We start from the raw sequence: 19,478 nt of genomic DNA on the forward strand, positions 1-19,478 counted from the left end.
GAGAAGTCTTATAAAAAGAGGATTAAACACAGGTTGGAGATATTTGTCAGAGAGATGGAGAGAGAGAGAAAGAAAGAAGCACGAGAGACTAAGGCATTTCTTTTCCGAATGCTTCGGGACGGCCCCTCTGTATAGGGGGCAAAAACTCAATTTTTATTGAACTGAGCCACAGAAGCTTAATGTAATGAAATCGATAACACACAGAGGAAGCCCACATGCCGCAGCGTGTGAACCAAACTACTACAGTCAGCCAAAAAGAACTGATTAAGCCTCGACTTTTATAATGATCACTGAAAGACACCAAAAACACACAAAACAAACACAAGAAGAACCCGATCACAAGAAAAGTGAAATACCTAGAATATCTAGAATAAACCTACAGTGCTGTGAAATAGTATTTGCCCCCTACAGATATCAGGCAGCAATCAGGCGTTTGTGATAACTGGCAATGAGTCTCTTTCTTATTACTGAATCATTAAAGGACCATTATGTAACTTATTTTCAGTAGTAAATGATAAAATGATCAGGGTGTATCATCATATATTAAGGAAACATGTTGAGTTAAAGCACTGGCAGCTCTTGTCAGCAGGGCTTCAGGCAGTCCGTCCCGGATATTTGTGTTAGTTTTGTCCTCGGACTCCGCCTGCTGCTCGTTCCCAAACATTAACTCCACCCCCCAAGGTTGCCAGTCACTACACAACAGCTAGCGATTGGTGGTACAGCACAGAAACTAGCTAGCAGAGCTGGTTCAGTTAAACCTCAGCTGCTTCACAGCTTAAAAAGCCTCAGCATGTCTCAAAAAAAGCTTAGTCACTAAAGAAGAAATATAACAAGAGTGAATATTGGCACCGAGTTCGAAATGTAAAGAAGAACTAAAGCTTAAAAAGACTAAAAGAGCGACCCAGAGCTCCTACTTTTCTCCTGAACAGACAAATTAAGCTAACTGGCTATAGCTAATTTAGTCAGGTAATTCACCACCACCACTAGATGTGCTTACTAGGGACATTCCTACAGAATGTACCTTTAACACTGACCTTAACTAAGGCATGTGAGACCTGCAGTTCTTTAAATGTTGTTCTGGGTTCTTTTGTGACCTCCTGGATGAGTTGTCCATGCCCTTTTTGAAAACAAACAACAAAAAAAAAGGAAGGTTCACCGCTTTTCTATGTTATGTCCATTTGTGAATAATAGCTCTCACTGTAGTCCGCTGGAGTCCCAAAGCCTTGCAAAATGGTTTTGTAACTTTTTCAGACTGACAGATGATCAGTGACTTTGTTTTCTCATCTGTTTTTGAATTGGGCATAAGGTGTTGCTTTTTAAGCTGCTTTTTTATTCTGCTTCATGTTGTCAGACAGCTCATATTGTGATTTCTTGATTCTACAGGTCTGGCAGTAATCAGGCCGGGTTGTGATTAGTGAAATTAAAAATGTAGTTAATCACACTTAATTCATGGAGGAGGCCAAATATTTTATATTTTAATATAAAGTATTTATTTATTTTTTTTATGAATTTTTAGAATTGTTTGGATATTTTTGTTTCCTAATAAATCAAATCATCATTTAAAATCAAAAAGTTTTTTTGTGTGTACTCAGGTTATCTTTGTTCAATATTAAAATGTGTTTGTTAACATAAAAAAAAAATTAAGTATGATAAAAAAGCAAAAACAAAAGAAATCTGTAGGGGGCAAATACTTTTTCACGCCTCTTCATTTGTAAAGCTTGTCTGATTGGGACCCTTTAGCAAACGTTCTGATTAGCCACGTACGCTCCTAAGGTATGCGTACATTGTATCTAGCCACAGCAGCAAAGCATAGATCATGAGACTGAGTGTTCTGGCCTCAGGTAGTAGCACTGATAAGGCTGTGAGTGAGCACTTGTATGTGACCTTGAGGTCTCTGAGCTCCAAAATAACAGGAACTAATAATTATCTCAACAACAGCAGCAGAGAACAGAGTCAGCAGTGAACAGGGTGAACAGGTAACATCTTGAGCTCGAACATGGATAAATATCACAGTCTAACATTCCAGCATGAATCTCAAAGTTTTTATCAGTATTTAAAAAATGAAGAGACCGCTTTTTGTTGTATTCTATAAACTACAGACATCATTTCTCCCAAATTACAAATAAAAATACTGTGATTTAGAGCATTTATTTGTAGAAAATGAGAAATGGCTGAAAAAAAACAAAAAAGATGAGTGCTGAGACCTCAAATAATGCAAAGAAAACAAGTTCAAAAATCAATATTTGCTGGAATAACCCTGGTTTTTAATTACAGTTTTCATGCATCTTGACATGTTCTCCTCCACCAGTCTTACACACTGCTTTTGGATAACTTTATGCCACTTCTGGTACAAAAATTCAAGCAGTTCAGTTTGGTTTGATGGCTTGTGATCATCCATCTTCCTCTTGATTATATTCCAGAGGTTTTCAACTTGGTCAAATCAAAGAAACTCATCGTCAGTGCAGTGTTCTTTAGCTTCCAGGAAACAAGGCAAAAGTCATGGGACACAATCACATATCGATTCCTTACCCTATGTATAAAAGATATTAAAAACTTGATTTAGTTTAGATCTTTTGTTTTAAATCACAGTATTTTAGCAGATCACCCCTCTGGCACCCTATAGGCATCATTAATATTCAGGCAATAATTCACTCGAGGTTCTTGCTATAACGTGTAATATTTGCACTGTAGATCAGCACAGCAGTGCAAATATTACACATTATAGCACAAACCTGGAGTGTATTATTGCGATTATACCACAGGTCTATCATCGCTGTGTATTGAAAGATTTTGAGTTAAAGAGGATGAGCAAATACTATCTGTTTGGTTATAAACACTCCGTGAGTAAAAACAATTTGTAGCTGCACTGTTTGGCTTGTAAGCGCTGCATTGTTGCTAGTTTATCTGTATGTGGCGGAGTAATACAAGGAGAGCTTCGGTTACAGTGCATTACCGGCTGATTACAGCACTCATAGAATGCCAATCACTCTTAGCCAATTACATTGCACATCACATCAGTACTAACTGGGGTATAATAGGCATTATGTAGGTACTTGTCTTTGCTGTCGTGCACTCTAATTATCTGTCTTATGAAACATGCTGCAGGGGGTGGGTGACACAAACGTAAAGCAATAGTAACTTTTACTGGTAACTAGTTACTTTTATAGTGGAGTAACTCAGTTACTTATTTGGAGAAGTAACTAGTATCTATAACTACTTACTTTTTCAAAGTAATGTGCCCAACTCTGCTAATGGCTCAATCTCAAACTTGTGGCAACAAATAGATTCAAGGTTGAAGACACTGACCGAATCTACACAAGTAGAGTGGGAACTAGTAATGATGAAACTGAGATGAAAACTGTGACCAATAAAACAAAAACACACAAAAAACAAACAAATCTTTTGATTAATTAAGAAGGCAAATATTAAAAAAAAAAAAAAAAATCATGAAACCCCTTGAAAAAAACATACATATTTCATCACAAATAACTGATGCTGCAGTGGGATGGAGAGAGAGACGTAAACTCGCCTCTTTAAAGTTTTATACGGCTTCATAAAAAATAGACGGAGCAACAAGACAAAAAATAAACACCCTGAGCCTGACACACCGTCTGGTGTTCAGATACACACACGTATGCACACACACGCACGCACGAGCACGGCGCGGCGAGATGTTTGCTAAATCCTTCCTGAAGAGGCTGATAAGATGATGTGCTGCTTCATGCATTCATCCAGACAAACTTCAATTTTCTTCTCTCAACACACACACACACACACAGAGAGGCCTTCAGCTGTCTGTGTTCTGCGGTGCTAATCGTCCCACCAGCAAGCGAAACACTAATACACTTGTGAACGCACACACCCCTGCTGTTCAGCCTGTTAAATAATTCTCAGGCACATGCTGGGGTTTGATCGTTCTGTACAGGTTTAAAGGAACAGCTGTGAAAGCTCATCACATAAACCCACACGTACCCAGCGTAGCACTTGTTTCACAAGTCAGGAATCAATGTTTTCAATAACATTGAAGCCACGTATACATGTACACTGAAGAGCCGAAACATCATGAAGTGAGCATCATTGATTATGTTGTAATGTACAGTCTGCTCTCATAATCTATATGCAGGGTGTGGAATAACACAACAGGCATGAAGGTTGGTTGAATTTTCACAATAGCTAGACGGATCACTCTAATGGAGCATTTTTAAACTGTTTAAAATTCGAAAAAGTAAACAACAACAAAGGCTGTCTCACTTGTGCTAAAAAAATAGAAGGATAATTCTAACTGTATTTACACTAACAAAGAACAAGACACTTAGGTGACCACAAGTTTGTCTTGTGCAAGGTCAAGCTGTCAACGAGATAAAACATACTTTATGTATAGCTTAAATAACAAATTTTTCATCTCTGTTTACACTAGTGTATCTCAAAACATTTGAATATCATTGAAAAGTTACTTTATTTCAGTAATTCAGTTCGAAATGTGAAACTCCTATTTTTTTTTCTCTTTTTAAGTGTTTATTTAAATCACTGTGTGTGTAATACACCTATATAATGTGTTTCACATTTTGAACTGAATTACTGAAATCAATGATATTCAAGTGTTTTGAGATGCAGTAGAATGTATACAGATGCAATAGAAATTGACAAAAAATGACTGTAGAAACCAGAAGTTTAGAAAGCTGAAGCTGACAAAATTAATTTGAATTAGTTCGAGAAAATATCAACTCAAATTGACGCTTTTTGTCACGTTGCTCCGAGGGGACAACTTGTCAAGTGGTCCAGCGGACTATGGTGCTGCCACTATGATCAGCAGATTGCTGGTTCGAATCCCGGTCATGTAGCTTGCCATCAGCTGCCGGAACCCCGAGAGAGCACAACTGACCTTGCTCTCTTTGGGTGGGTAGATGGCCCTTTCCCCTCATCACTCCAAATGGTGATGTCGATAAGCACAAGGCGCCTGTGAGCTGATGCATCGGAACAGAGTTGCTGTGCTTTTCTCCGAGCACGCTTGTGCTAGTCTTCACTGTGGGTTTTGGGTTTTTCCTGAACAGTTTGGTTTCATCTTTCTTTAAATTCTCAGACAAAATGACACTCCCTCCACTGTGTTTCACAGATGAGCTGGTATGTTAGGAATCATGAGCAGATCTTTTTTGCTGAAGCCTCTTTGTTCATGACGTCTTCTGTGAATAGTAGATTGTGATTCCTTCACTCCTGCCCTCAGGAGGTTGTTGCTGATGTCACTAACAGTTGTTTTAGGGTTTTTCTTTACAGCATTTTCAATGTTTCTGTCATCACCTGCTCTGGGTTTACTTGGTCTATGTGTTCATCACCTGTTATTTAGTACACCAGTGACGACTTTCTTCTTCAGGACATACGTATTGTTGTCCTTTTTATGGACAATATTTGTGCTCTAACGGTTCTGATTGATCTTCCATCTTCTCTCAGCTTCACAGTTGCTTGTTTTTCACCCACAGACAGTTCTCAGGTTTTCATGTTGGCTACTCCTCCAACTATAAATGCAGAGTCTGCACAGATAAAACCCAAATCTGAAACTGAGAGTAGACATTCAGTGCTATTTATTGTTTAAAGATCTGATGTATCCAGGCCACACCTGGGCAGCAAAACACACCTTGCAGTTAGTGATGTGCTCATGCATAATCTATATGGTATAGCATATTATCTACCTTAGCACCTTATGCTCACAACAAATTTTTAGATTGTACTGTCTGTACTGCATTGTTCCATCTGTTAAATTGTCTAATGTCTGATGTATTCATAGTATTTCTCAAGCACTTTTGCACTTTTTGTTTATATTGTACTGTTTCATGTTGCACCATGGTTCCAGAAGAACGTAATTTTTCAAATTTCAAATTGTCCTTCGTTATACTCAGACGAAATGACAATAAAAAAGCCTCTTTATTTGACTCTTGACCAGGACGCGCTATAGGAAGAAGACCAGTCAATGGAGGGAGTAAAATGTTCTGGAAAGCTAATCTGGACATCAATTTTTTGTGGAAATCAATACAATAAAGGCCCCTCACCTAAAGACCACTGAGGACCAGGTTCAGCCCTTCATGGATGATGGCGTGGCCTCTGTTAGATGGATAATGTGCCCTTCCACACTGGATTCAAAGGGTTGAGGAACGTAAAGAAGAGTTTAAGGTGTTCACTTGGCCTCCAAATCTCCCAGATCTCAATCCGATCGAGCATCTATGGGATGTGCTGGAACGCAGCTGGAAGGCAGAGCTGCAGTGGCTTCAACTCACAAGTTTAGGAAGCAACAGATCTGCTGTAACCTGATTCCTTCTTCAGAGGTCTTGTAGGAGTGGATGCATTGGTGGATCAGAGCTGAACGACTGGATAATTTGGTTGGCAGTCATAACGATTTGGATCATCAGTGTAATTGATGTTTTAAATGACAAATAATTCCAAAAATTGTATTGGGACAACGACACCTGCTTTCCTTTTGTAAGAATAACTGTTTCTAACATGCAGGAAAGGATTTCTTCTTGAATTTGCAACATAGCTGTTAGTATTTTATTGTATTCAGCATCAGGAGCATTAAAGAGGTCCAGGATGTTGGATTTTTACCACCCCACTGAATTCCCAACTCTCCGATATTTCCTAAATGTACTGGATTGAGCACCAATTATAGTAGTATTATCGGCCTGCAGCCTGCTGCTAACCTCGGCTTACACTGCTGGAGCAGCATTAGCATTATCTGCTAAGCGTGCTAAGCGCTAGCTCTTTAGCAGTTCAGAGGTGAGTATTATCGGCCTGCAGCCTACTGCTAATCCTAGCTAGCACTGCTGGAGCAGCATTAGCATTACCCATTAAGCGTGCTAAGCACTAGCTCTTTAGCTTTTCAGAGGTGAGTATTATCAGCCTGCAGCTACTGTTAACCCTGGCTAGCACTGCTGGAGCAGCATTAGCATTAGCCACTAACTGTGCTAGCTCTTTCGCCGTTCAGATGTAAGTAGGCCTATAATTCGATATTGGTATTTATCGCTATAAGAAATGTTTTGCTTTTATGTATATAAAGGCTTATTGTATTCTATATCCTAGTTGAAACACTTGTTTTAATCTGTTAAATTTGTTCACAAAGAATAAGAAGCTCTGCCTCTGTTGTAATGTAAAGTTATTTATATTGGTAATAGTTATATAGGCTTATGTTTGACAGGGATGTCATGTTATTATTTTGCTATATGCAAATAATATTGAGCATTGATTTATTTTGACTACTTTTATTTCTAACGTATTAAAGTTTTTGTGAAAGGAGGTTTCAAAGGCTTAAATTAAATTTTCAGACAGTAGTAGGTACAGATTTCTGATAGATAGATAGATAGATAGATAGATAGATAGATAGATAGATAGATAGATAGATAGATGTGCATATAATGAGGGTATCTGATGCCAGCCATACAAAAAGTGCAAATACACAGTTACATAATAATTTAAATTTGCAGTACTGCAGGGATTCTTAGCAGTTTTCTGAGGCCTTCAAATTATTTAGAATCGATATCGAAATTATATCGTCTCGACCGAAATTTAAGGAAATATTGTGATATAAATTTTGGCCATATCGTCCAGCACTAGATGTAAGTATATCGGACTGCAGCCTTCACGTTTACCGGTTAGCCACTATTGCTAATGCTCAAGCCTTAGTGCTGGAGAAATTCGGGAATCTAAGCTTACTGTAAATAAGTAAAGTCCTTTACTCACCCAAATTAACAAGAGAAATAAAAAAAAAGAGATAAAGAAATAAAATGAGAGAAATTTGTGTAGCTTAACATCCAGTGCTCGTTTTTTTTTTTACAGTTTTGTTTACTTAGCTTAGCTAGGTACCCTCACCACCACCCAGCGGCGAGAGCTGCTGAATTAGTACCTTATAGTTCCTTATAGTGTCTCTTAAAATGCATCTTATAATTTAGTGCACCTTATGTATGAAAATAGACCAGAAAATAGACGTTCGTTGACAGTGTTCCTTATAGTGCGAAAAATAGGAAAGTAGGCTCAAGTTTATCTGCTTCAGAGGGTCCTATACATCTCTTAAGTTGGCATGTATGTCCAAAAACACTGACGTATAGAGTTTAGGTGTGCCCTCACACTAAGCACGGTTTGGTTGAATCAAGCTGGAGCACGTTTCTGACCCCTACTCATTTCCTCACTGGCCTGCACTCACACTGCGTTTAAACAATCCGTGCCCGAGCACACTTACATCATTACTCACTGCTCAGTGGGTTGCTGGTGTTGTGTTAAATTTAACAATCCCCGCCATGAAAAGCACCCTCTCTCTGGATCATGTGCGCACCATCTTCTTGATAAAAGCAGAGATAATCCGCTCGAACTTACTTAGGAATACGCAGCAAATCACGCTTATCTCAGTCACAGTTACATACACAGCAATGTAGCGCACACTCCCAAGAGGGGGTGCTTTTCACCGGCATGTTTGTTTACAGGAATGTTGCATTACTGAAATCATCTTGTTCAAGTCCAAGTTCACCGTTGCGTTCCCGGGCACGGTTTGGAGCAATCACAATAGTCAAACAAACCTTGCTTTGGGAGGTATAGTATATACAGCTTTCTCAGACAACCTTGATGAAACACAGAATCACTGCATCTATACAAGGAGGCATTACATGCCTCAAAATGTCAGGATGATATTATATATCTGATTGAATCGTTGTTAGGGAGAAAGACATTCATACCAACACAATACTGAAACTGTTCTCAATCACAGTAGCACCGTAACAAAAGCTTCACTGAACAAAGAAACCATTGTGCATTGTTGTGGGAAGAAGCGAACAAAACAGAACCTTTTCAAGGAAGACAAAAAAAAAGTTTGCATGTAACTGAGTTCAGGTAAATGAATGATATGAATGCACTACATTGTTATCTCATTGTCTTTACGACTCAATAAAGTAGAAAAAGATGAATACTGTAACCAAGATTGTGTTTACTTGATAATGCAGTTTTATATAACAGTTGGTTTATATTCTATAAGACTAATGTTTTTGTTTTCCAATTTGTCTGGAAACGTTTGTTAAAAGTTAACTCAATAAGCTTAACCAATATCGCTTCTCCTTTACGTCCTTCAGGTCAAATAAAGTGCAGAAGCAGTAATTACCTATAGCAGAAATATAAGCAATATGTGTGTACAGTAAAAATAAATAAAATAAATATATCTCAAACGTGATCAATCAAACAGCTTGTTAAGTCAGCATGGCCTTGGTGTTTATTTAATGGACAGCATCCAGAGCTTGAAGACTTACTGAGGTCATGGTGAGCGAGTACGAGCGGTCTGTTTCTGCCTGCAGCTCTGTGTCTACGTGGCGGGGGAGCAAAATGACACCCAGTTTCTGAAGAACAGCCCTGAAGAGGAAGAACACAGTCAATCAAACTGACACACACTTCAGAATTCATAAAGTTACGCATTTCTGTGGTAAGGAATGTACAGACTGGTGGTAGGGGTAAATTCGATCCAATCCTGTAACACGAGCCAAAAAAAATGCTGAAGGTTGTGGGCTTAATTTTTTTTAGAGAGATAATAGGGGTGCTAATAAGGCAAAATGATAGCTGTTCAGTGAAGAGATTTAATCTAGACTTTCAGCTTAGTATTTGCTTAAAATCTCATTAGCCAAAAACGGAGGAGCCTTGCTGTGTGTGGGAGAGCATTATCCTGCTGAAAATTGCCAGTTGGATGCTCTGGTATTAAAGGCAACACATGTGGCTGCAGGATGTCCTGAACATAATCCTGAGCTGTTAGTGTCCCTCATATCACTAACAGGGGTCGTACACAATGTCTCACCAGACCATGAACTTACTGTATTATATCATTTAGTCTTAGTGATGTCAATTAATTAGATCTGAGTAGTGTAAAATGTAAATAAACAACAACAAAAAAAACACATTTTTAATACTTCTGTTGTTTTTAATAATTCTGTTGTCACAATTATTCGACAGGTCTTGATGTATATCCAAAAACATCCCCTGTCCAAGAAGGAGAATCCACCGGCTTGATAAAAGAATGCAGAGAGCTTATCCAACACTAGCAGAACAGGCAATGTCTCTGATGTTGAGAAGCTAAGATGCACAACATAAAATCAGTGTTTATGCCTTTTTTATTGATTAATATACTATATTAAATACTTAAAAGAAATCCTATGTGGAAATAATTTAACTTAATTCATTAAATTATTAATTATGAAATTATTACTTGTTGTATTCGTCTAGTTTGTGTTTTATTTATTTCTATTTGTGTTTGCAATGTAGAAATGTATGTTGTGAGTTAAAAAATTTAACCAATTGGTCACTCATTTTTGCGTGAAAATTCTTGTTTTCTCTTGTGTATTTTTAATAGCTTTTAAAGTAAGCAAATATGTTTATCCGATTACTCGATTAATCGAAACGATTTTCAGTAGAGTACTCGATTACCAAAATAATCGATAGCTGCAGCCCTACTGTCAATAGTGTAAAACGGCTTCAAATGGCATGTTTTTTAAACTTTCTCAAAGAGGTACACTACTGTAGCCATCGAAGCCCAGCCCAATGCAACATAGCGCACCACAGGCAACATCACACCAGACTGCTTTCTGTGGTGCGGGTGCCCGGGCAGCACCACTATGTGGACAGCTCCCTGAACCATGTGAGGCGCAGGCGGGGTCAAGCCAACCACACACAACTGGCGGTTGCTTATGGGCCGCCAGCTTCCTTTAAATGCTAAAAAAAGGGTTTTCTTAAACTATTAAAGGGTTCATTAACATTTCAGCTAGGAGTGTGCCATATCGTATTGTAAGCGTTAATATCGCCAACATTTTTAAATATCGTGAACGATATTATACCCTGAAATATCGGCCATATCACCCACCCCTAATTATCACATCAGGGTACTACTTTTTTTTTTTAACAAAAGTAAATTCCACACTTTTCTCATATTTCATATAGCTACTAGAGATAGATTATATCGGTCCAGAATAATTTATTTTACTTTAATGCTGGATATATAGAGATACCTGTAGTGCATTATTAGTATCATGACATTCTGGATCACTGATTTCTGTTACAAATCTGATAAAATTATTTTTTTATTTTTTAGTATCTGTTAGTGGTGTGCCATATCGTATCCTATGCAATAATAAAATTTAATTTTCATTTTGTTGCAGTAGGGCGAACTTAAAATTGTTTTTTAAATTCAGTGTTTTCGCCAATAGTATTGTTATGACGAAAATGTAATAAAATATCGTGATATTATTTTAGGAGCATATCGCCCACCCCCAGTTTCAGCCAATAAATTTCCATGATTTTTTCATGACTTCTCCATGCCTTCAAGGCAAATTTTCACGACCATACGGATCTTTTAAAAACATAAGTGCAGACATGGACAACAAAACCAAAAATCAACTAAAACTATAATTAAAATTGATATAATATAGTAGGTCTAAAATGAATCAGATAATAACAATGACACACAATCTTTAATAATAAAATGTGTATCAGATCCTGAGAGCTCCATTGTGTAAAGGCTAAATTACTGAATTAACTCTAACCTGACTTATTTGTTAGCTCAAAATTGGAGAAAATTTATGATAAACTAAACTACAAAGACTTCCATGACTTTTCCAAAACTTTATGGGTGTTATTTTACCAAAACTTATCCAGGCCTGGAAATCGCTATTTTCAAATTCCATGACTTTTCCAGGTTTTTCACGTCCGTACGAACCCTGCTATTAATACCTTTGATTTCGGAAGAATAATAAACGAGCATGTAGGTGTCTCAATACTTTTGTCCATATCATCGACTGTAAAAAAGGTGGACGCCGTGTCGCTGTTCCCATTCATTCATTCAATGAAAATGAAGCCAAAATCTTCCTCCATGTTGCGATCCTGACACCCGATTCTGCGCAGTAGAGACCAGAGGAGGGAGAAAGACTGTGGAGACACAGCCTACTCATTTGAATAAACCCGCCCCTGAGGGCTGCCTCCACAGAGCTCACACAGTCTATGGTCCCATGACTTCCACCCATACAGTCATTGGTCCACCCCGGCTAGGTGTAACCCAGTCCTTTTACAATAACCACACCTTTTGAATAGAGTTGAATAACGTTTTAAAAAACGAATTCTGTGGGGATATAAAAAATTGACAGTATAAGCAGAGGTTACACTAGCTGCTGCATTTAAATAATGGAGGTAGAATTACAGTATATTGGAAAAAAATGTGAAAATCTGAAAGTTGTCTGTTTTGCCATTAAAACCTATGAGGATGGGTGGGGTTAAACAGCTTTTTGCAACCGAACAGCAGGGGGCGCCTGACCTGTGGTGGCTTCACTTTTGAGAGACAATGCTCTGTCCAGCTATACACAGTCTATGGTTCCATATAGTATACAAGACTACAAATGTATGCAACGCTCATTATTGATGCACCACCATTGCTGTAAAGCTGGTGTTAATCATCTCACGTGCAATCTGCTCCGGATCTTTATAAATCTGTGAGGAACATAAAAGCGTGGAGTCTTAGGAGCATTAACTTCTGAGCATGTTTATGTACCTCTTCTGAGACCGAGCTGAACCGAATGCGTTACGGCCTCCCAACAGTACAATTTGAATAAGCAGCTATTAATTACTCTGGCTTTGGCAATAACTAAAATCCATTCTGTGTGGAATTGAGCTTCACTTACTTGCTACAGTATGTAAATGCTCATTCCCCATCTGCTCCGCTTCACTAACTCCAGCGTTTCCAGCACATTCTGGCTTATTTATACACCCTTATACACCGTTCACTATTTAATACATGCACCAGCATCCACTGGCAAGAGTAATATGTGCCTTGACAAGTGCTGTACTTTCAAAAAGTGCTGCGCTAAGCACATAGTGTGTACTGAAATTAATGAGATCATTCAAATTGACCTGTCCAATACGGCCAGCGGATAACAGTAAATGATCTACTGTTCTCAAGCTCAGAGGCCACGCTGGTCAATGTGTCCCTTTCAGCCAGCCACGATGATCAGTGTCTGAACTCTGCGTCACTTATAAATAAAGTTGTAGATTCATAATTGGAAAGAATGAAGGAGAAGCCTTTGAGGAAAATAGGTACAAATTCATCTGCTTGCTGACAAAGTTAGAACCATGCTAACTGCTTCATGCTAACTGCATGCTTAATTCACCACATACAGCTCTGTAAAAAATGAAGAGACCACTTCAGTTTCTATTTATGCAATAGTATAAATTTTTTTGCTATTTATAGGTATATGTTTGAGTAAAATAAACATTTTTTTTATTCTATAAACTACGGACAACCTTTCTCTCAAATTCCAAATAAAAATCTTGTCATTTAGAGCATTTATTTGCAGAAAATGAAAAATGGCTGGGGAAAAAAAAGATGCAGTGCATTCAGACCTCAAATAATGCACAAAAAAGTACAAATTCATAACGTTTTAAGAGTTCAGAAATCAATATTTGGTGGAATAACCCTGGTTTTTAATCAGTTTTCATCAATCTTCGCATGTTCTTCTCCACCAGTCTTACACACTGCTTTTGGATAACTTTATGCTTTACACTCCTGGTGCAAAAATTCAAGCAGTTCAGCTTGATTTGATGGCTTGTGATCATCCATCTTCCTCTTGATTATATTCCAGAGGGTTTCGATTTGGTAAAATCAAAGAAACTCATCATTTTTAAGTGGTCTCTTATTTTTTCCAGAGCTTAGTGATCTCCAATATACTTGCTTGTGTGATTTCTGGCACTTTATAACTAATTGTTTGCTAGAACCCTGATAAAAGTACAGACATAATTTAGTATTGAAGGTGGCTGTTGCTTTTAGCTTTTTAGCCACATTAAGTGTATCACACAGTTTGAGACCACGTTCTCAATTCAGTTCAAACGGACATCAAAGCATTTTGCTTTTTTTTTTTTATTTATTATTTCTAATTTCTTCAGATTTTCCTCCTCAATTTAGATAGGCCAATTGCTCCACCCATTCAGCTGCTACTCAGCTGTATGTCCCACATTATCAGGGATGCCACAACTAGGGGTGGGCGAAATGGTCCTAAAATAATATCACAATATTTCATGGTATTTACGCGATAACGATACTCCTTGCGATATGAAAAAAAAAAAAAAAACACGGTATTTAAAATTACAAGTATTTTATGAGATTTCTAACAGAGGTCAATGATCCAGAATGTCATAATACTAATAATGCACTCCAAATATCTCCATATATTCAGGTTTAAAGTAAAATAAGTGATACTGGACAGATATGTTCTGTCTCTAGTAGAGTAGAATTTTTCTTCTGCTAAAAACAGCAAAAAAGTTGTACCCTGATGTGATAGATAGGGATGGTGGAAATGGCACGATATTTCAGGTTATAATATTGTATATTAAAAATTTTGCCGATATTATTGCGTACGATATGATATGGCACACCCCTAGCCACAACCTGAGGAGGGTGAAGACTAGCACATGTCAGACACTGCCTCTTTTTGAACTGCTGCTGATGCAGTATTGCTGAGTAGCATCACAGCGAGTTCGGAGGAAAGCACAGGGACTCGGTTCTGATACATCAGCTCACAGACACAGTCTTGTGCTGATCTATATCACCCTTTGGGGTGATGTGGGGAAAGCGCACCATCTACCCACCATTAGGGAGAGCAAGGCCAATTGTGCTCTCTCAGGGCTCCGGCAGCTGACGGCAAGCTGCATGACTAGGATTCAAACCAGCGACCTTCCAAAGCTGGACCACTCTGTGCCTCTGGGGTTTAGCTTTTTACCTCACTGTTAGTGTGTTATTTAGTAGTAGTAGTAGTGGTGGTAGTTAGCAATTTGCATAGTTAGTTTATGGTTAGTTCTGCAGCTCTTAGTCAGCCTGTTAGCAGAGTGCGTTCAGTGTGTTAATTCATGGTTAGTGGAATAAGCTCACAGTAATGTTTTAGATAAATACTGATGTTAAATTCATACCATAAATATATTTTACTGTTGTAAAAAATACTATTAAATTGAATTAAAAATATTAAAAATAATAAAATGTTACTATTAGTAAAAATGTGCCCACATTGGCTTAAGGGGAAAACTTTCTCAAACTTTTTGTTTAGAGTTTAAGTTTAAGACATTTCTTTCTTTCTTTTTTTTTAAGAAGTGCAGACCCACAGTGTAAATTCCAGCCACAACACCGACGTCTGCTGGACTGCAGCTCTCTGTTTGGATGAGAAAGCTGGCATTTTCTGACTTCAGATAATGAAATCCGCTTAATTCTCCAGCCAAGATAAATCAACAGATAAACCGTGCACCTATTGTCCATCTCCATGTACTGCTGTGTGTGTGTGTGTGTGTTTTACCTTCTCCAGCCGTGCTGGACTTGCACTGGGCAGACGCTGTAGGGAACTCGCAGGTTGTGAAAGAAGAGAGCCAGGCAGATCAGAGCTTGATCAAAAGCACTTTGGCGAATATATACATAGACCACTGGACCACTCTGCAACACACACACACACATTCACACAAATTACTGTGTGAAAAGCAGTAAAGCAATGAATGACCCTTCATTACAGTGCGCACAAGAGCAGTGCTCTCACCCACACTTCACTCCACGCGAACGATCGCGAACTTTTGTTTTTGAACTCGTTTTTTGGAGTGGTGTCCACTGAAGCACTTACATTACAAAGACCAAAAAAAAAAAAAAAGAGAAGAAAAAAAAAACACAAAACGACAAATACACGCAGTGCCCTCGAGTGCTCACTGCCTCCACGGCCTGTAACCAGCTCTGACGAGGCTCCATTAAATTTTAATGTAAAGCTGCAGTTAGAGGACGACTGTGCTTTTCCATCTGTTCTGCACTCACACTCTGACTTTAAACACCACTCAGGCGTTCTCAAACAACTTTTACAATTAACACCTTCTTTCATATATTGATCCACCATAACATTAAATAAACTCCAACCTAATATGGTTTAGATTATGGCGTCACATCAATGTGAAAAATTAAGCTCAAGAGCAACATTTTTGCTCGCTAGTTTCACATTTGTGCTCACGAGAAGTTAATTTACACACTTAAAATGTTAAAACACACTGGTTCATTTTTTTCACCTGTTATTTTTGCGCCTTTTGACATTGATGTGACGCCATATTAGATCCCCCTTGTGACTCCACAAGAACTCTGAAGGTATATTGTGGTAGGGCTGGGCGATATAGATCGAAACTCACATCTCAATATTTTTTTCTGAATGCCAATATATGATATATACACTGCCAATCTCCACCTGGTTTAACTAAACAAATGATCTGGTGTTGCTGCAGTTGGTCTGCAGGTTTAGGTTCAGCATCTGTATGTGCTGAAAGAATTAGGTCAGCTGACTATCTGAATATACTGAATAAATAGACCAGGTTCAAAAACCATCAATTGATTTTATTTTCTTCCCTGATTACATGAAAGAGTGAAGCAGGAGAAATATTATCATACATGGATTGTTCACCACATAGTCCAGATCACATCATTGTGAATTGGAATGAGTATATATTTTAAAATTTGTGAAAAAGTGCAAAAGTATTCATAACTCTTATATTAATACTTTAGTGAAGCCACCTTTCTAACTGCAATTACAGCTTGCAAGTCTTTTGGGGTATGTCTCTACCAGAGACTGACATTTTTGCTCATTCTTCTTTGTAAAATAGCTCAAGCTCAGCCATGTTGAATGAAGAGCGTCTGTAAACAGCAGTTTTTTAATGTCTTGCCACAGAAGCTCAATGGGATTCAGGTCAGGACTTTAACTGAGACATTCTAACACATGAGTATTCTTTGATCTAAACCAATCCACTGTAGCTTTGCCTGTATATTTAAGGTCATTGTCTTCCTGGAAGGTCTTTTGCAGTCTTCAACAGGTTTTTTTTCCAGAATTGTCCTGTGGACAGATTTTCGCACCTGAGCTGAGGATACCTGCAGCTCCTCCAGAGTGGTCATGAGGGCATCTCTGAAACATCAGGTGCCTCTAGTAAGGTGTTCCTGATACAGCAGTCAGTACCTACTGTAACTGGTTTAACGAAAGACAAACCATGAACCACCGACAGAATGTTGGCGCGCATGGGACACTGATGCTTAAAGGCTATAAGGAATCGATAGAAAGGTTACTGTAGGTCAACCAAACACTAGACACTGAAAATGAATTAAATCAGGATGTTTTTATTGATAAAAATAAGGGAATATGACTTCAGGGATGAGCATATTCCAAAATAACAAATAAAACCAAGTAACAAAGAAAGACAACTAACTGAACCTGCCAAAATAAAGAAAACAAAATAGCGCACAAGGAAAAAACAATACCATCAGGGGTCGTAACAAAGTATTAAGTGAAAATATGTAGTGAAGTAGTTGTATTTCTTTATTATACATCTCTACTTTATACATGTCTGAGTATTACGCAGTTTATTATTAGCACTTCTTATTCTGCAATATTTTTCACACTATAAGGCGATAATAAAATGCTTTTATTTTCTCAAAAATCGTCAGTGCGCCTTTTAATCCGGTGCGTTTTATGTATGAATTTTACCAGTCAGGTTAATAAGGAGCAGTAAAGCCACTACACTGAAGTGCAGCGCTATACAGGAGTTTTAGTTTAATTCTTCAGCACCGGGGCTGGAGTAGTATTAGCATTAGCCGCTAACCACTATTTTCCTGTTCAGAGCCGAGTATTATCGGCCTGTAGCCTGCTGCTAACCCTGGCTAGCACTGCTGGAGTAGCATTAGCATTAGCCACCAACCACTATTTTCCTGTTCAGAGCAGAGTATTATCGGCCTGTAGCCTGCTGCTAACCCTGGCTAGCACTGCTGGAGTAGCATTAGCATTAGCCACCAACCACTATTTTCCTGTTCAGAGCAGAGTATTATCGGCCTGTAGCCTGCTGCTAACCCTGGCTAGCACTGCTGGAGTAGCATTAGCATTAGCCACCAACTACTATTTTCCTGTTCAGAGACGAGTATTATCGGCCTGTAGCCTGCTGCTTACCCTGGCTAGCACTGCTGGAGTAGCATTAGCATTAGCCACCAACCACTATTTTCCTGTTCAGAGCAGAGTATTATCGGCCTGTAGCCTGCTGCTAACCCTGGCTAGCACTGCTGGAGTAGCATTAGCATTAGCCACCAACTACTATTTTCCTGTTCAGAGACGAGTATTATCGGCCTGTAGCCTGCTGCTAACCCCGGCTAGCACTGCTGGAGCAGCTTTAGCTCTTTCGTCATTTAGAGGCAAGTGTTACCGCACTGTAGTATGTGTGCTTACCTTGTTAAAAACAAGCTACACGGGATGTACCGCTAGCTAATATCCCCCTAGCTTATCAGAACACTCAGGGTTAGCTAACCGCTAGCAGCCAATAATGCTAATTTGGAAATCTAAGCTTACTGTAAATAAATAAAAAGTGCTTTACTCACCCAAATAAACAGTTTTAAGGAGGGAAATCTGTGTAGATTAACATCCAGCACTTGTTTTACTTTTTTAAAGAATTACAGTTTTGTTTACTTAGCTCAGCTTTACTTAACTAAGCTTTACTTAAACACCCATCGGTAAGACCTGCTGAATTAGAATTTCCTTAAAGTGTCTCTTAAAATCCAGTGCAAAATAATCCTTATGTATATAAATAGACCAGAAAATAGACGTTCATTGATAATGTGTGCCTTATAACACGGTGAACCTTACATGAGCAAAAAATATGGTAGTTGACATTTAGTGGCTTGTTTAATCCCATACTCTCCACATTCTTTACTAAAAATAAAAAAAAAACTAAATAATAACAATAATAAAACACAAGAAAAAGAAGCAGCTCTGATGGAAAACAGTTTCTAATGCATTAAGTATTGAATTATTACATCAGTTCGAATTAAAGGGTTGCTGGGAACAAGCTGGCAGAAGTGTGACCACTCTGGAAGGTGTGTCTGGAGAGAGAGACAGAGAGAGATCTTGTGAAGAAAGAACATCCTCTTCTTGAGTTTCCCCAATCTGAATTCAGTTTGCCACACCTAGACAGATAAAAAGGACTTAGGGGCACCAAACAGCATAGAGAAGTGAGGCTTCTGAGGCAGCACACCCTGCCTCTGAGGCACGACACACTGCACTGCCCACATCTTCTCCCGTCTCCCGTCCTTGACGGAAAGCGGCTAGCTTGTGTGATACGTGCTTCTACACTGCATCAGTACATCGTCTCCCTGCGATGAAGAAAGCTACCGCCCATCACTGACACGATTTCAACCTTGGCTTTTAGCTACAGAGGGCACATGGTGTAGTTTTCATTCTGAGGGCGTTTTCAAACCAGCACTGTTTGGTTCAGTTAAAACGAACTCTGGTCCGTTTGTAACTTTAGTGCGGTTTGATTGAGCAGGTGTGAAAACAGTAATCGCATTCGGGTGCGGATTAAAAGAACTGGACTGAGACCACCTAGAGGCGGTCCCAAACGAACCCTGAAGCGCTTTGCTTGTGGTAAGAATGTGATCCAGTCTCGATCCG

At 38.6% G+C, this 19,478-nt stretch overlaps 1 protein-coding gene across 4 annotated transcripts in view; it reads right to left on the bottom strand.

The window, feature by feature from the left end:
- gpat2 (glycerol-3-phosphate acyltransferase 2, mitochondrial) overlaps positions 1-19,478 on the bottom strand; it is a 95,370-nt gene that overhangs the window by 33,399 nt on the left and 42,493 nt on the right. For all 4 annotated transcript variants that reach the window (XM_049485656.1, XM_049485655.1, XM_049485657.1 and 1 more), the window contains 2 exons: positions 15,330-15,463; positions 9,273-9,372 (listed from right to left, as the gene is read on the bottom strand). In XM_049485656.1, the coding sequence (XP_049341613.1) occupies positions 9,273-9,372; positions 15,330-15,463 (234 nt within the window). The remainder of the gene's footprint in view (positions 1-9,272; positions 9,373-15,329; positions 15,464-19,478) is intronic.

This window comes from Astyanax mexicanus, chromosome 12 (genome assembly GCF_023375975.1).
Source record: "Astyanax mexicanus isolate ESR-SI-001 chromosome 12, AstMex3_surface, whole genome shotgun sequence".
Lineage (NCBI taxonomy): Eukaryota > Metazoa > Chordata > Actinopteri > Characiformes > Acestrorhamphidae > Astyanax > Astyanax mexicanus.